The sequence below is a fragment of the Dromaius novaehollandiae genome, chromosome 26 (assembly GCF_036370855.1).
Source record: "Dromaius novaehollandiae isolate bDroNov1 chromosome 26, bDroNov1.hap1, whole genome shotgun sequence".
Taxonomy (NCBI): domain Eukaryota; kingdom Metazoa; phylum Chordata; class Aves; order Casuariiformes; family Dromaiidae; genus Dromaius; species Dromaius novaehollandiae.
The window spans coordinates 8,787,454-8,800,311 of NC_088123.1; the positions used below are offsets into that span (position 1 = coordinate 8,787,454).

Genomic DNA, 12,858 nt, shown 5'->3' on the forward strand with positions numbered 1-12,858 from the left:
CTGGGGCCGTGCAGCCTGTGCTCTGCACCCCATCCAGGCCACAGACCAGGTCACCTCCATTCACATTTGCTGGCCAGGAAGAGAGTGATTTTGTATTGCTCAGGAAGTTACTGGCAGCAAAAGCTGAAAGCTTTGACTCAGACTCTGTGCGTCTCCAGCACCAGAAGATGAGCAGAGGAGGGAAGAGAGGGAGCTGAGATGGCAGTCTTCAGGCAACGCTGCAGAGTGTATCCTGACAGCCAAGGCATCCCAGCAACGCTGGGGATAAGCAGGCTGGAAAATGCAGACGCGGGCTCCTCCAAAATTTGCCTTTGGGTGGTGGGGATAGAGAACCCGCGCTGGAACAGATGCCAGACTCTGCTGTGCACCAAGCCTTGCCAGAGCACAGAGAGGCTGGCGAGCCAGGCTCCCTCCCACTCACACCTCCTTTCAGACAGTGCTGGAGGCTGCTCATTTATCAGCCCTGCTTGCCTGCGTCTTTGTCCTGTTCGTCACTGAGCAAGTGCTACTCCCCGCTGTGGGGATGCAGGGTGACAACTATTTATCATTTATGGAGCACCAGAGCTCTCCGGGCTTGCGACAACGGCACCGAAGCCATCCCTGTGCTGCAGCGTGTAGGGGGCTGCCCTGGGGAAACACGGGCTTGGTCCGAATGTGGTGGCCCATGCCGGCAGAAGTGGGTGAAGATAGCATTGGCATATCTTGTGGTCTCTGTCACTGTCCTCTTGGGCTTGTGGTGCTCTAGCTTTCATGGCTCCCAAGGAGGAGGTGCATGGAGAGGAAGGCTCCCACCTGGAGCCAGGCTGCAAGTGAGCTAAAAGCAGAGCCTAGCCCCCACCCAGGTCCCAGCTCAGCAGCGCTGCCACCAAAATACCTTCCCAGGGGGATGAAAACAAACAACATGATTCCCTGTGCAGCTATTGCTGGTGCATCTGGCAGCAGTGTCAGGGTGGCGAGTTGTGACTAACGCGACCAGCCTCCCTCATCCTCACCTTGGTCGTCATCTCCAGAATGATCTCCTTGTGCAGCAGCTCTGCCACCATTTTCACATGGCCCTCCTTGGAGGCCAGGTGCAAAGCGTTCAGCCCATTCTGGAGGGAGCAAAAGTGGGAGAGGGGCATTAGTCACGCACTGGGGCTGTCTGAGGAAACACCTGCCCTGAGCTCCTGTACAGAGCTGTAGGCACTTGGCTCAGCGCTGGAGAAAGCAGAGCCAGGTCTTGTGGCCTCCTGGGTACACACAGCCCCAGGACACAAGCGGCTCCTGGTCCCCGGTGTGGGCACAGCAAGGAAGCAGGGCTGACAGGGATGAGCCCAAGGTCTCCACACTCCTGCCTTTCTCCCCCAGATGCTCTTCCCCACGCACCAGCAAGTACCGGCTGCTGCTGGAGCTAGACTCCAAGAGCTGTGAGACTGGCTGGGGAAGCAGCCACCTTGCATCCCGCCCGGAAGATACAGGAGCCAGGGAACCTGCTAGCAACGGGCCAGCACCAAAACACCCTCCACCACTGGGACAGCTGCAGAGCCAAGGAAACCCGTCAGGCTCCCGTGGCGCAGCCAGGCAGCAGCATCAGGGCCCGGCACTCCTGCTGGGAGCGGGAGCAATCACCCTGCCACCAAGTCCTGCGCTGGCTGTAGCAGGCTCCACGCTGCCAGAGCACCTGCATGCAGCCCTGAATGCCAGCTCGCTGCCTAACACGAGAGGTTTCTCACACGAGCAAAACATGCAGCTACCATAGTCTATTTCCTATGGATGGGCATCGCCACGACCCAGTGCCTGTGCCCTTGGTTCCACATACATTGTCTCAGTCCTCCCTGCTTGTGGCCATCCCTGAGCTCACTGGTGCACTTTCAGGGCCCTCCAACTCCTGTCTTCGCAAAAATGACTTTCCTGAGCGTGCCAGATCCCTCCTCATTATCGCCTGCCCACAGTCATGCTTTTCAAATCTAAAGCGCAGAGCGGAGCTCAGCTCATGGCCCAGAATGAGGATGCACCAGAACTGCTGTGTGCATACGAGCCTTAAAATTTAACATTTACCCAAAGAGAATTGCAGCAAGAAGTTCTGCTTGGGACAGTGATTTTTGTCCAAGCAGCAGCCAAATTTAACTCATAATGATTAAGGAGCATCCAAGCCGGCAGCTAGCTTCCTCCTGGCTTTGCAGGCTGCCCACCAACAGCTCCACCCTGCACGCGCGTGCACATGTGTGCACATATATATACATATATACACACACACACACACACACACACACACACCCCGAGGGCTCACTTTTATCCCTCAGAGTTTTGCTGGAGCAAAGGATGCAGAGGAAGCGGTGGCTGTGCAGCTGCTAAGCTCTACCAGCTCCAGATAGTGCTGGCATGAGTAAAGTGACTTCCCAGGGACATTTCTGTGTGTGCCCCAGTTTAGCTCTCCCTTTTCCTGAGCACCAAGTGCAGACGGCTGGCCAGGGCCCCGCTAGCATCCCCGGATGCGAGAAGGAGGCATCAGGACAGCCAGCGCTCCAGAGGCTGCTGAGACAGCTTCTCCTCCACTATTTCTGACAAACTCTTCCACTTCCCAGATGTGAGCAACAGAGCTGGGCTATGCTGTGCTAGCAAAGAGGTTAAATACTCACAGGCAATTTCAAATGACACTTTTCCCCCCCAAGGGAAATTTCCCATGTGTCTCACTTCTCCCAGGCAGATGTGCTAAGCTCACTCACCCCTACGGAGCTCTGTCAAGCAGTGGAGAGCCGTCAGCTCCTGGGGAGCGCACGGCCCTGCCCCAGTGCTCCACCTCCCAACCATCTGCTTCTGTTCCTGTAAAGCCTAGAAGGTCACTTCGCGGAGTTGCTTCAATCCCACCTGAATATAGGCAGGGGAGCAGAAAAAGCCCAGGGGGCTCCAGCACCAGCCTGCAACAATCCAGTTAAACTTAGAACAGCTTCAAGAGTGGGTCATCATACTGGGAAAAGGCTTTCCGTCTCTCTCGCTGGAAACAACAGCCATCCAACACCTCGGTCAAAGAGACACAAATTCTTTTGTTCAACTCTGATTACAGCACATAGCAGAGCAAAAACCTACGTATTCACAGGCTTCCTCAGCAAACTAACTCCAAAGTCCCTAAAAGCCTCAAACACAGGAGGCTTTTTTCTAAGGGGAAATTCAGCGAGAATGCTGCAACACTCCCAGAACAGGGCCACCAAGAGAAAACACTCCCAGGCCAGGCCTGGTTATGCTGGACACATGGCCTCGGATAAGGCCAGCCTCTTCGACTGACCTACACAGTCCCGTAAAGATGGTGACTGACACCCTTAGCTTCGTGGGCTCGCAGGCTTGGCCTGTGGCCGCAGACGCAGCCTTTCCCTCTGTTACATTCGCACAACAGAAACACGGAGCACAGGACCGCGGACGCTCAGTTGCTCTCCTCAGCACATATGTCCTTTTACGCAAGAGGTTCCTAAATAACCTTTTGAATACTGAAAACCTGTAAGGAATGATTATTCTCTGGCAATACACGCGCAGTGTTTGTAGAAGACTGTTTCCCAGCATCATGTCATATTTCTGCTTCAGGAACAGTGCAAGCTGTTTTGTACATTTCCTTCGGCTTGACAGCTCATCTGACCCAAAACCTCCACGGGATGTGCCCTAATTTGAAAGGTGCTGCATTCCCCTCACTAAGTGCTGCAAACACTTCCCAGAAATCCCAGTCACTGGCTGCCAGTGCAGCAAACTCAGCCCTGCAGAAAACACGAACGATGGGGCTTTGCACTTAGCCTGCGCCAAAGCAGGTCCCTGCCTCGAACTACCCACCAGGACCAGGACTGGCCACCCCAACAGCGATCTCTCTGGGAACCCGTGTGCCAGCACAGCTCAGCTCCAGTCCCTGCTGGTGAGGGTCCTGGCAGCAAGGTCTGCTCATCCTCAGGCCGCCAGCTCCTCGCACATGAGACGGGAGCGTGCAGGAGTTTGAGACACGAAAGAGGTGGATGATGACGACGATGCAGATGCCAACAATGATAAGGATGAAATCGGCAGGATGAAGATCAGATGGCATGTCAAGGTCTCTGCATTTGTGTAAGAATACAGGGCCTGTGGGATAGGTCTGACCACATACATCCCTCTTTATTCTATACAGGACATGTGAGGTTGGACCTTTCCCACAGGTCTGATATTCCTCAGATGGAAACCCCAAAGTGCCATCTAACCACTGCAGGATGGCAGGAACCAGTGCAAAGACATCACTGAAAGAAGTGCCTCATACTGTTGCAGCCATGTGCTCCCCATCGACGCATTAAATACCCTCACCAGCAGCAGAAATCTGGCTGGAGACTGGCCCCACAGCCAGCGAGTGGACACAAGTGGTGACTGACCATCCCTTTGGGTGAGGAAGCAGAAGTTCAAAGCCACTGTCTTTAGCCTGTGGCTGGGTCTCTGCTTTTCCTCCTTGCAGAGCCCTCTCCAGAACCATGTATTCCTTTGCACTAGTGGTACAGGAGCAGGGGACATAGAGATCCTCCCTCTGCTTTTAGGGTTGTCATCAGAAATGAGTGAACATCCATGTGATGCTCACGCCTCAAGAGGCATGCACCAGCTTGGCTCAGCACGGTCCCCCCCCGACACCTGCTCTTGCCTCTCTCCTCTGGATGCCCACAGGAAACCGGCAGGAGGGAATTCTCCGAGCCGTTTGTGAGCAGGCAAAGCAAGATGATTTTTTTTCCCTGACAAGCTCTGTTCCAGCCTTTGCACACATGGGGCATGAAGCATGAATGTGCCACACATGGCAGCATCCCCAGTCCTTCCTGGAGAGAAGTGTGACACAGATTTGAGCAGCATGATCTCCCCGCTCCCCATGACTTGCTTTCCTGGATATTTGTAAGAGAGCAGCTGGTACATTAAATAACTGTTTATCTCTGGTCATTCGTGGTTGCGTGAATGGAACCACAAGCATTGTGGGTGCTTCCAGTGACTGGCCCACTGCTGTGGCTCAATTACAGGGGCTTCTGCTCCCTCATGAGAGCTCAGGGGAATAGCAGTTGGGTTTAATCAGTGGGCCAACTGCTGAAATAAAGTATGGCAACTTGGAAGATCCTGCCTGGTTCGGAGGCAATTTGGTGCAAGCATGTGATGTGGCCAGTGCTGAGTCCAGTTGAGTCCTGCAGCCCAGTGCTAACAGTGCATCACATGGCTTCTCCTCTTCACAAACCATACATAAACCCACAATGATTATGACATTAGAGCCTCTGTCCCACAAACAGGAGCCCATCATCTCATCTTCAAAGGACTATGAAACTGAAAAGTCTCTACTACTTCTCCCTACCAGATCCCTCTGACTTAAAACCCCTATGTCCCCACATAGCCTGATGGTAGAAGTCTTTAAGATTCCATCAATGCTGATAATACACATTAATAATTCAGATAATACAGCGATTTAAAAAAAACAGCATCTCTTGAGCTTTCTCCAAACCTCTTCTCATGCCCCAGAGAGCAGAACACAAGCTGCAATGTGCCCGAGAAGCCTGCAAAAGCTCAGCATCTGCATGGCACCACTGGTCAGAAAAGGAAAGGAGAGCGACATTTCCAGGAAGAACCTGTCTGCAGTAACTGCACCAGCCGCTGCAGTGCTTAGATCAGTAAATATAAACTGTGCTCGGTTTGAGGGCTTGATGCTGAAACAGGTGAACCTACATTTGTGCTACATGCTGAGACAGCCTCCCAGAACCACTGCTGCTCCAGAAAGCAGCCAACAGTACAGCCTGTGTCCCCTGCTGAGCCTAAGCCTCCCGCCGCAGCACTACCCTGACTCAGCCTGAGCCACTGGCACTTGACAGCTGCCCAGAGATGAAATGGTCCGTCGATTACGTGCAAACAATTCCTCTGTGCCTGCAGCTCTTCTTCCCCGGGTCAGACCTGCCTCTGCTCTGGGCTACGAGGGGTTCCACCTGCCCAGCACATCCCAGGCCAGCAAGTCTGGCATTTGCAAACGTTCCCTGTTCATGTTCAGCTGCAGCTTCTGCAAATCTGGAAGCCTGAGCATTGCAAGCAAAGAGAATATCCCCAAGAATGAATCCTGCAGCATCCTAGCCACTGTGCTGCACTCTTCACAGCCATCTACTCTGCCCTCTGACAAGCAACTGAGCCCCTTCCAGCTGTCCCGGTTGCTTGTGCCCCTGAAGGAGCCTCACTTCACTCTCTCTGCCCACCTGCTAACTCCCTCTGTTACGCTCCAGCCAGTGCTGCCAGGCACCCCAGACCCTGAGGCATCACAGCCCTTCCTGCCCTAAAGACAACTGGTCCAGATCTGTTCTCTTGTCAGCTGTTTTCCTCCCTGGCACAGGACCCGTTTGCACTGGGCTCAGCGCTGTGGGAGCCCCCCCAGCGAGGAAGCGCTCTCATGCTGCAGTCTGCCTTGTGCGGCACCCGCCTTCCCCCAGCTCAGTCCTGCCTAGCAGCTCCTGGGTCACCAGCCTGGGCTGGGACAAGGGCTACAGACTGCCTGGAGCCTGGGAGCGAGGGGAAGGGGAGGATGGCGACTGCCAGATCCGCACCCAAGGGATCCACAGAGACAGTACGTCCCACCAGCCACTCGCTCTTCTTCAAAGCGTGGCCTCAGCACAGGTTATTCATCCCGCCACGCTGGCAGTCCCAGCCCTGCGCTCTGCCAGGTGCTGTGCATCCAGCCCTCAGCCAGGCACGTCGCAGCTCCAGAGACAGTTGCCTGGAGGCTGCAGATCAGCCCAGAGGACAGCTTTATTCGCACCCAGGCACACCGGGCACAGGAGGGGAGTGGGGTCAGGACAGGCAGCACTTCCTGCAAAGTGTTTAAACTTCTGCCACAGTGCTTACCAGCCATCTTATACCTGCCCCATGCCAGGCAGGACTGTGGGATCGAGGCAGACCCGACCAGACCCACAGGGCGGAGAAGTGAGCTGCTGTGGGGCACTTCCTTGCCTCTATGCTATGGGAGCAGTGTAGTGGAGGGATGCAGTGACCATTACCTGGGCCTTGGGGAGCCACAGCATGGCACAGCTGCACATGGACTAGGGATGGTACCAGAACCCCTATGGGCTTCACCTACCTGGTTACAGGTGTTAATATCTACCCCATTCCTGAGGTGATCCAAGGCTTTGTCCAGGTTCCCAGATCTTGCAGCTCTCAGAAAACTGGTTGCAGCATCAGCCTTTGGGGGAAAAAGAAAAAGCATGAGACTCAGAGTCCCCCTGTTCTCCCCCCCAACCGGCTCAGGGCCGTCTCTTCACTCTGCTGCAGAGAGCACAACTGCAGTCAGCCCATGGCACAGGGCACTGAATCCGGGCACCTTGCTGCTGACCACCAGCCTTGGGAAGCAGCTAGGATGCAAACAACCAGAGCCTGGGCAAGGGTCTGCGCTGGAGCAGAAGGGAAGAGGGATGAGGCGGTCAGGGCCGGGACACAGGTAAGCTTAGGATGCATTTAACAAGAGAGAGGCTCCTACCTCCTCAAAGGCTCCCACCCAACCTGACTCTCAGAGTACTGAAAGGGTAAAGGGATCCTCGTTCTCATGGACGAGCATGCATTCCCCAGCTAGACCCCAGCCAGAGAGCGCTGGGTTGCTTTGAGTTTGTGTTTAAACCTTCAGGGAGAGCTGCACGGAGAAGCAGCCCCTGCTGAGACGCACGGTCCTCTCACAGCGACAGCAGCTGGGAGCAGACGGAGAAGTTAATCCCCTCTCTAGGTTCACAGAGCCACAGTCTAGCTGCCTGCTAGCCGTGGCTACAGGAGTCCCTTGCCTCCCCAGGTAAGGCCAGGGGAAGCTGGGGCTGCCAGCTCAGAAAGCAGCGAAAACCTCCTGAAAGAGGCTTGTGGCCATGCACCACGAGCGTGGGTCCCTGGACGCTCCTGGGCGTCAGCTCATCGGTGGGACCGTCTCCGCAGGTGCCTGATAAAGCAGCTCTCCTGCGCCTGTCCCACAGCAGCGGCGAGAGCACTGGCGGGAGCCCGCAACATCTGTCTGGCCATGGGGAGGAGAGGAATTGCTCCTCCGCAAGCGGATGACGAGGTGCTCTGGTCAGCGCAGGTGAGCGCGGACGCGGGGTTGTTATTAACCGTGCACATCCCTTGCAAAACCTTGTGAGCACAGTTCAGACCACGAGCAGGAGGTGACGGAGCAGGGAGGGAGCCGTGAGGAAAAGAGTGTTTCTGGGCTCTTTGAGGCGGGATGTGGGAGAAGGGCCTCTGACAGCCACGTCCAGATGGCGGCTGCCCCTTTTCGCTCTCCTGCTCTGCGCGAGCCGGCACACGAGGGCCGCACAGGCTGCAGCAGGAGCTGTGGCCCTGTCCCGAAGCACGCTGCTGGCGGCTTCCCCGTGGCCATGCCACAGGCACCTCGGCACCGTGGATCCTCACGCTCCGGGTCCTGCGCACCAGGCACTGCACAGCTGCACAGCAAAGAGCCGGCAGTCTGCAGAAACCCCCCAGAAAAGGCGGAGGACGGGCAGGTCAGGGTGGGAGCTGCTGGGACGGACCCAGGTGCCCAGAATCACACAGGGCTGGGAACCAGAGCTCCTGTCAAGAGCACCCCTCTAACGACAGTCTGCTGACAGAGATGCCAGGGGGAGGAGAACCTGCAGCTCACCCCGATACCCCTAGCAGGGTGCGGAGGAAGCGCTAAGGGGACTGCTGCAGCCACAGCAGCCTCCCCTGGCCCAGGAAACACTCGTCCTGGCTGCGCCCACTTCTGCTGCTCTCCAGAGGCTGCTGGCCAGCCCTGACGGTAAGTTCAGGCACCGGCTCCAGCAGCAGTGACCCTGACTGAGCACTCTGCAGCCAGGAGAATCGCGGCACTCCTCTTCAACAGAGATGAAGCAGTGCCTCCCCTGCACCGCTGAAACACAGCCACCTCGGCCACGCACAGCAATACTTCGAGCAATGCTGTCCGGTAGCGTAAGGCACCGGGTGGGACAGACTGCCAGCAGCTGGAGAACAGCACAGCGGGAATGGGTAACGCAGCTCCACGTGGCAGGGACACCGGGCTGGTGACCAAGGGCCGGTGCCTGCCTACCGGGTCAGGCCCAAAGAGCCACGAGACATCTGCAGCCAGGGGGGCGGACGCCCTCCTCCACCTCCAGCCCCACTAGAACATCAGAAATCATCTTGTGCTGCCCGCGCCAGGAGACCCGACCCAGCCCGGCTGGCCTGCAACGCCTACAGCCTCTCTGCGGAAGAGCGTCCAGGGTTAACGAGCTCCTGGGAAAGGGTCTGGAAGCAGCAAGGCCAGAGCGCGCAGTCCTCAAGGCAGAGACGGGCAGGGCCCAGGGCTCTTCTCCTGCCCTCCGCTCTCAGTGTCACTCGTTCGAATTTGGACAGTGAAGCAGGGCACAGTTCGGCCGCTTTCTGCCCTCCTCCCCCTGCCCCCCCAGCCCACCCTTCCTGCCCTGACCATCCTGGCCCACAGAAACGCAGCCAAGCCCGGGGCCCCCAGCCCTGCTCCCCCCGGCCAGGCTGCGCGGGCCCCCCCGCAGGGCCCCCCCCAGGGCACTCGGCCACGGCTCCCGAAGCGGAGCCCCTCCGGCCCCCCGGGCCGCTCACGCCCCGGGGCGGCACCGCTGCTTAGCGCCTGGGGAGCGCGCTGACTGCGTGACCCCCGTCGGCCGGCTTGCTACCGCCTCAGAGCGGCCTCGCTCATCCGTAAAGCGTCCCCAAACCCAAGGCCGACCTGCCCACTCTGCAGAGGGCCAAAGCACTGAGGAGCCACAACGTGGCACTTCGGTGCTTCCTGCTCATTCAGGCTTATCGACCGCGTTAGGCGGGACGCAGCACCAGCGCTGAGCTCTCGGAAATGCACATTCGTGCGCAGAGTCCTACATGTCGTCTGGGGGGCATGACTCACAGCAAGAAAATACTGACAGCTCCAAGCAACAGATTTAACGCAAAGGACTTTCCCAACTCTGGACCTCGCTAAGCCTCTGCATCTCGGTCAGGCGCGGGGACGGGGCAGCACTCAGCTACGCTGCAGACATGTTAGCCACAGCACAGACCTTCCGCAGCAAACCCCTGGGAAGTTCAAAGCACAGCTCAGCCAGCTTCTCCCACCCAGAGGACACACGGGGAGCTGCAAAGATTAAAAGGATAAAACTCTACAGGCTCCAACAGGAAAGGGGCTCCCAAAGCCCCAGCACACCCAGCAGCGGAGACCACAGGCAGAAAGCAAGCAGAAAAGCAAGGGGAGGTCTCTTTGGGCATGAAGGAGAAGTGCGTTGTATACTCACAGCAACGTCTGGACCGGACCTGCCCTTTCGTGCTGCCATAGTCCGGCACTTCAGCTGAAACCTGAGCCTGGTGTCCCCTCTCCCCCTCCTTGGTTATCTACTCCCCAGCTTTGAGAGAGCCAGTAAGTTACATTGCATTCTGTCTAAAAATACAGGCTCCCTCCTCGCTCCAACGCAGACCCTGCAGGGATCGCCAGCCGCTAATGGAATTTGTTCATTTTCTCTCCATTATTGTGTCAGACAGGATATTTAATACCAAGCCACCTCCGGAAAGCAGATGACTGCTGCCAAGTGCAGGGAGTGGGTCAGAGCTGCAGGTGCCATCTTGGGAACAGCAGCCGCGCCGACATCCCCGGGAGCCTGGCGTTCCCCAGGTAACCCCCGCCACAGCGCAGGGGCGTCGCGGTACCCCCTCCCCGGCCCTCCGGCTGTTGGGGGCCAGGGCCCCGGAGAACGCGGTGAGGCTTGGGTGCCCTTTGGCTCCCCATGACCAGGGATGCAGGGAGAACTGCAGGACGTCAGACGCCAGCAGTCAGACCACACACGCGGCCAGAGAAGAAGGGCTAGCTCGGCTCACACAGTAGAAGCAGAGGAAACCGATGTGCAAGCCCTCCCGACACCAGTATGCACACTGGGACTGCCTACCTACCACTCAGGGGTGTTCCTTCACAGCAGCTTGCTGTTACTTGGGGTGTCACAGGGATCAAGACAGCACTAAATTAGCCAGGAGAACTGAAGCATGGATTGGGACCCTGGCATCTCCTAAATTTCAACAGAAGGAAGCTGCAACAGCAAGAAATGAAGAGACCCTATGAACGTAAGTAGATATGCAAGTTGAAAGATACACACACGGCCCAGTCGGCACAACACGAGTGTACCTAAACACAGACCCACGCACAGGCACACTACATGCACCCACCTGGCATGTGTGCACGCACACGCTGCTGCACACAAGTGCACATGCAGTCACTTGCTGTCCATGTGCCCCAGAACACGCAGCAACTGCTTCCAGATGCAGAGAATGCCTCTAGTGGTTTTCCTATCTTTGTGGTTTGTAGTGTTTCTGTTCTCCTTTGTCTTCCTAGCAATTTTCCAGGAAGGAGTTATTCCAAGGGGAGAAGACAAACTGTCTTACTCGCCACTGTGTACCACTCGCACTCTTACACAACTGCTGCATTCCACACACAGGCATCATGCTCCACAGACTCGTGGAGCTGTGAAGTGACAGGATGCTGTTTCCAGTAATTCCCAGAGGGAAAATCCTCAGATCTGGAGTTTGCAAAGTGCTCCAAGACTATCTAATGTAAAAAACATAACACAGCACACTGGACTGTGCTTCTACTCTCCTTCCCTCTCTTTTCTTTCAGGAAACAGCACCCCTTGTCTCCTGACAATCTAGATTTTCCCTTTTCCTTTCTCCTTGCCCTGATTAGTGGCTTGCTCCATTCCTATTCACAGATGCCTTCCTGCTCTTACAGCCCTGCTCTGCAAAGCGTTACTGCTGCCAGATGCGTGCCCTAGCTCCTAACTTCCCTTCACCCTAAAATAAGACATCAGGACCTGATGGAGTCCATTGCATCGCAGCTGTGGCTAAAGCAACATGCAAAGGGAAAGTTCTGCCAAAACAGTTCAGGATGGATTTCACAGGCTGCAGTCAAAGGTTCAGCAGTCCTGCTCTGCTTGTCCTCTGGCCATGGTCAGAGTCCCTCTCTAATCTATTCTGGCAGTGCCCCTGCTCGTGCTCCCACCCAGGGAGGGGCCCCCACCAGCTCCCTCTGCACATCACTGATAAAGGAAGGGAGGATCTCAACAACACTGCCTACTTCTGTGAAAGGCAGACATGTTTATCAGTCCCCAGGAACCCATTCTGCACAGGCTGGTAAATGCTGAATGTAGATGATTCGCAAGCAAAAATAAGTTCAGAAACTCATGCTAATCTCACTGTGTTTTCTGGGCCACAAAGACAGGCAAGAAGCAAACTGCCCACTTGTCTCTTCTACCTGCAAGTTCTCTGCTGGAGCCGGGAGGCAGCCTGGGCGAGGACTGCAGCTCCTCAGCTGTGTCTACAGCATCAGCACGAGGGGGAGACCAGGCCACATACATCGTCTTCAGGGCAGGCTCTCTCCTTCCAGCCCTAGCACTCATTCAGCTTGGCTTCTTCCAGGCCTAGCTACCGAAAAACATGGACAGTGAGGAGGCTCACAGACAGCAGGTTTTGCTGCATTAAAAGCTTCCTACGGTTGCTCTATAGCAAGGATCTTGAAAGCAATTAGACCCAATTAAACCACTAAGCAGATTCCTATCTCGTGAGTTTTGCCACTACTGATAACTTTGCATCTTCAAACTCTTGTCTCCTTCGTATTCTCTGGAAGCCATGCGCTCCTACCAGCAGGACGCTTGGTAGCTCCTGCTCTGCACGCTGCTGTCATCTGTTTGCAGCGCCATGGCTCTAACATTCTCTCCAAACCCCGTATCAGGAGCAAAGTGTGCCACGCTTTCTCTGGGATACATTAGAAGCAAAGCTGGCTGAGGCATCTTGCAAACTGGGGTGTGCAAGCAGCCTGTGGACAACAGACAGACAGCAGCAGGAGAGCCACTAACGAGGAGGAATGGGCTCCTGGAGCAGTGG

The 12,858-nt window shown here is 56.2% G+C and overlaps 1 protein-coding gene across 4 annotated transcripts in view; it reads right to left on the minus strand.

Annotated features, from left to right (window-relative positions):
• The window catches only part of ANK1 (ankyrin 1), a 70,700-nt gene that overhangs the window by 25,166 nt on the left and 32,676 nt on the right, over window positions 1–12,858 (minus strand). For 3 of the 4 annotated variants that reach the window (XM_064497758.1, XM_064497761.1, XM_064497760.1), the window contains exons 2-3: window positions 7,061–7,162; window positions 993–1,091 (exon numbers count right to left, since the gene is read on the minus strand). In XM_064497758.1, the coding sequence (XP_064353828.1) occupies window positions 993–1,091; window positions 7,061–7,162 (201 nt within the window). Of the gene's footprint in view, window positions 1–992; window positions 1,092–7,060; window positions 7,163–11,148; window positions 11,744–12,858 lie in introns of those variants that run through there. The other variant, XM_064497762.1, reaches the window with a different exon arrangement.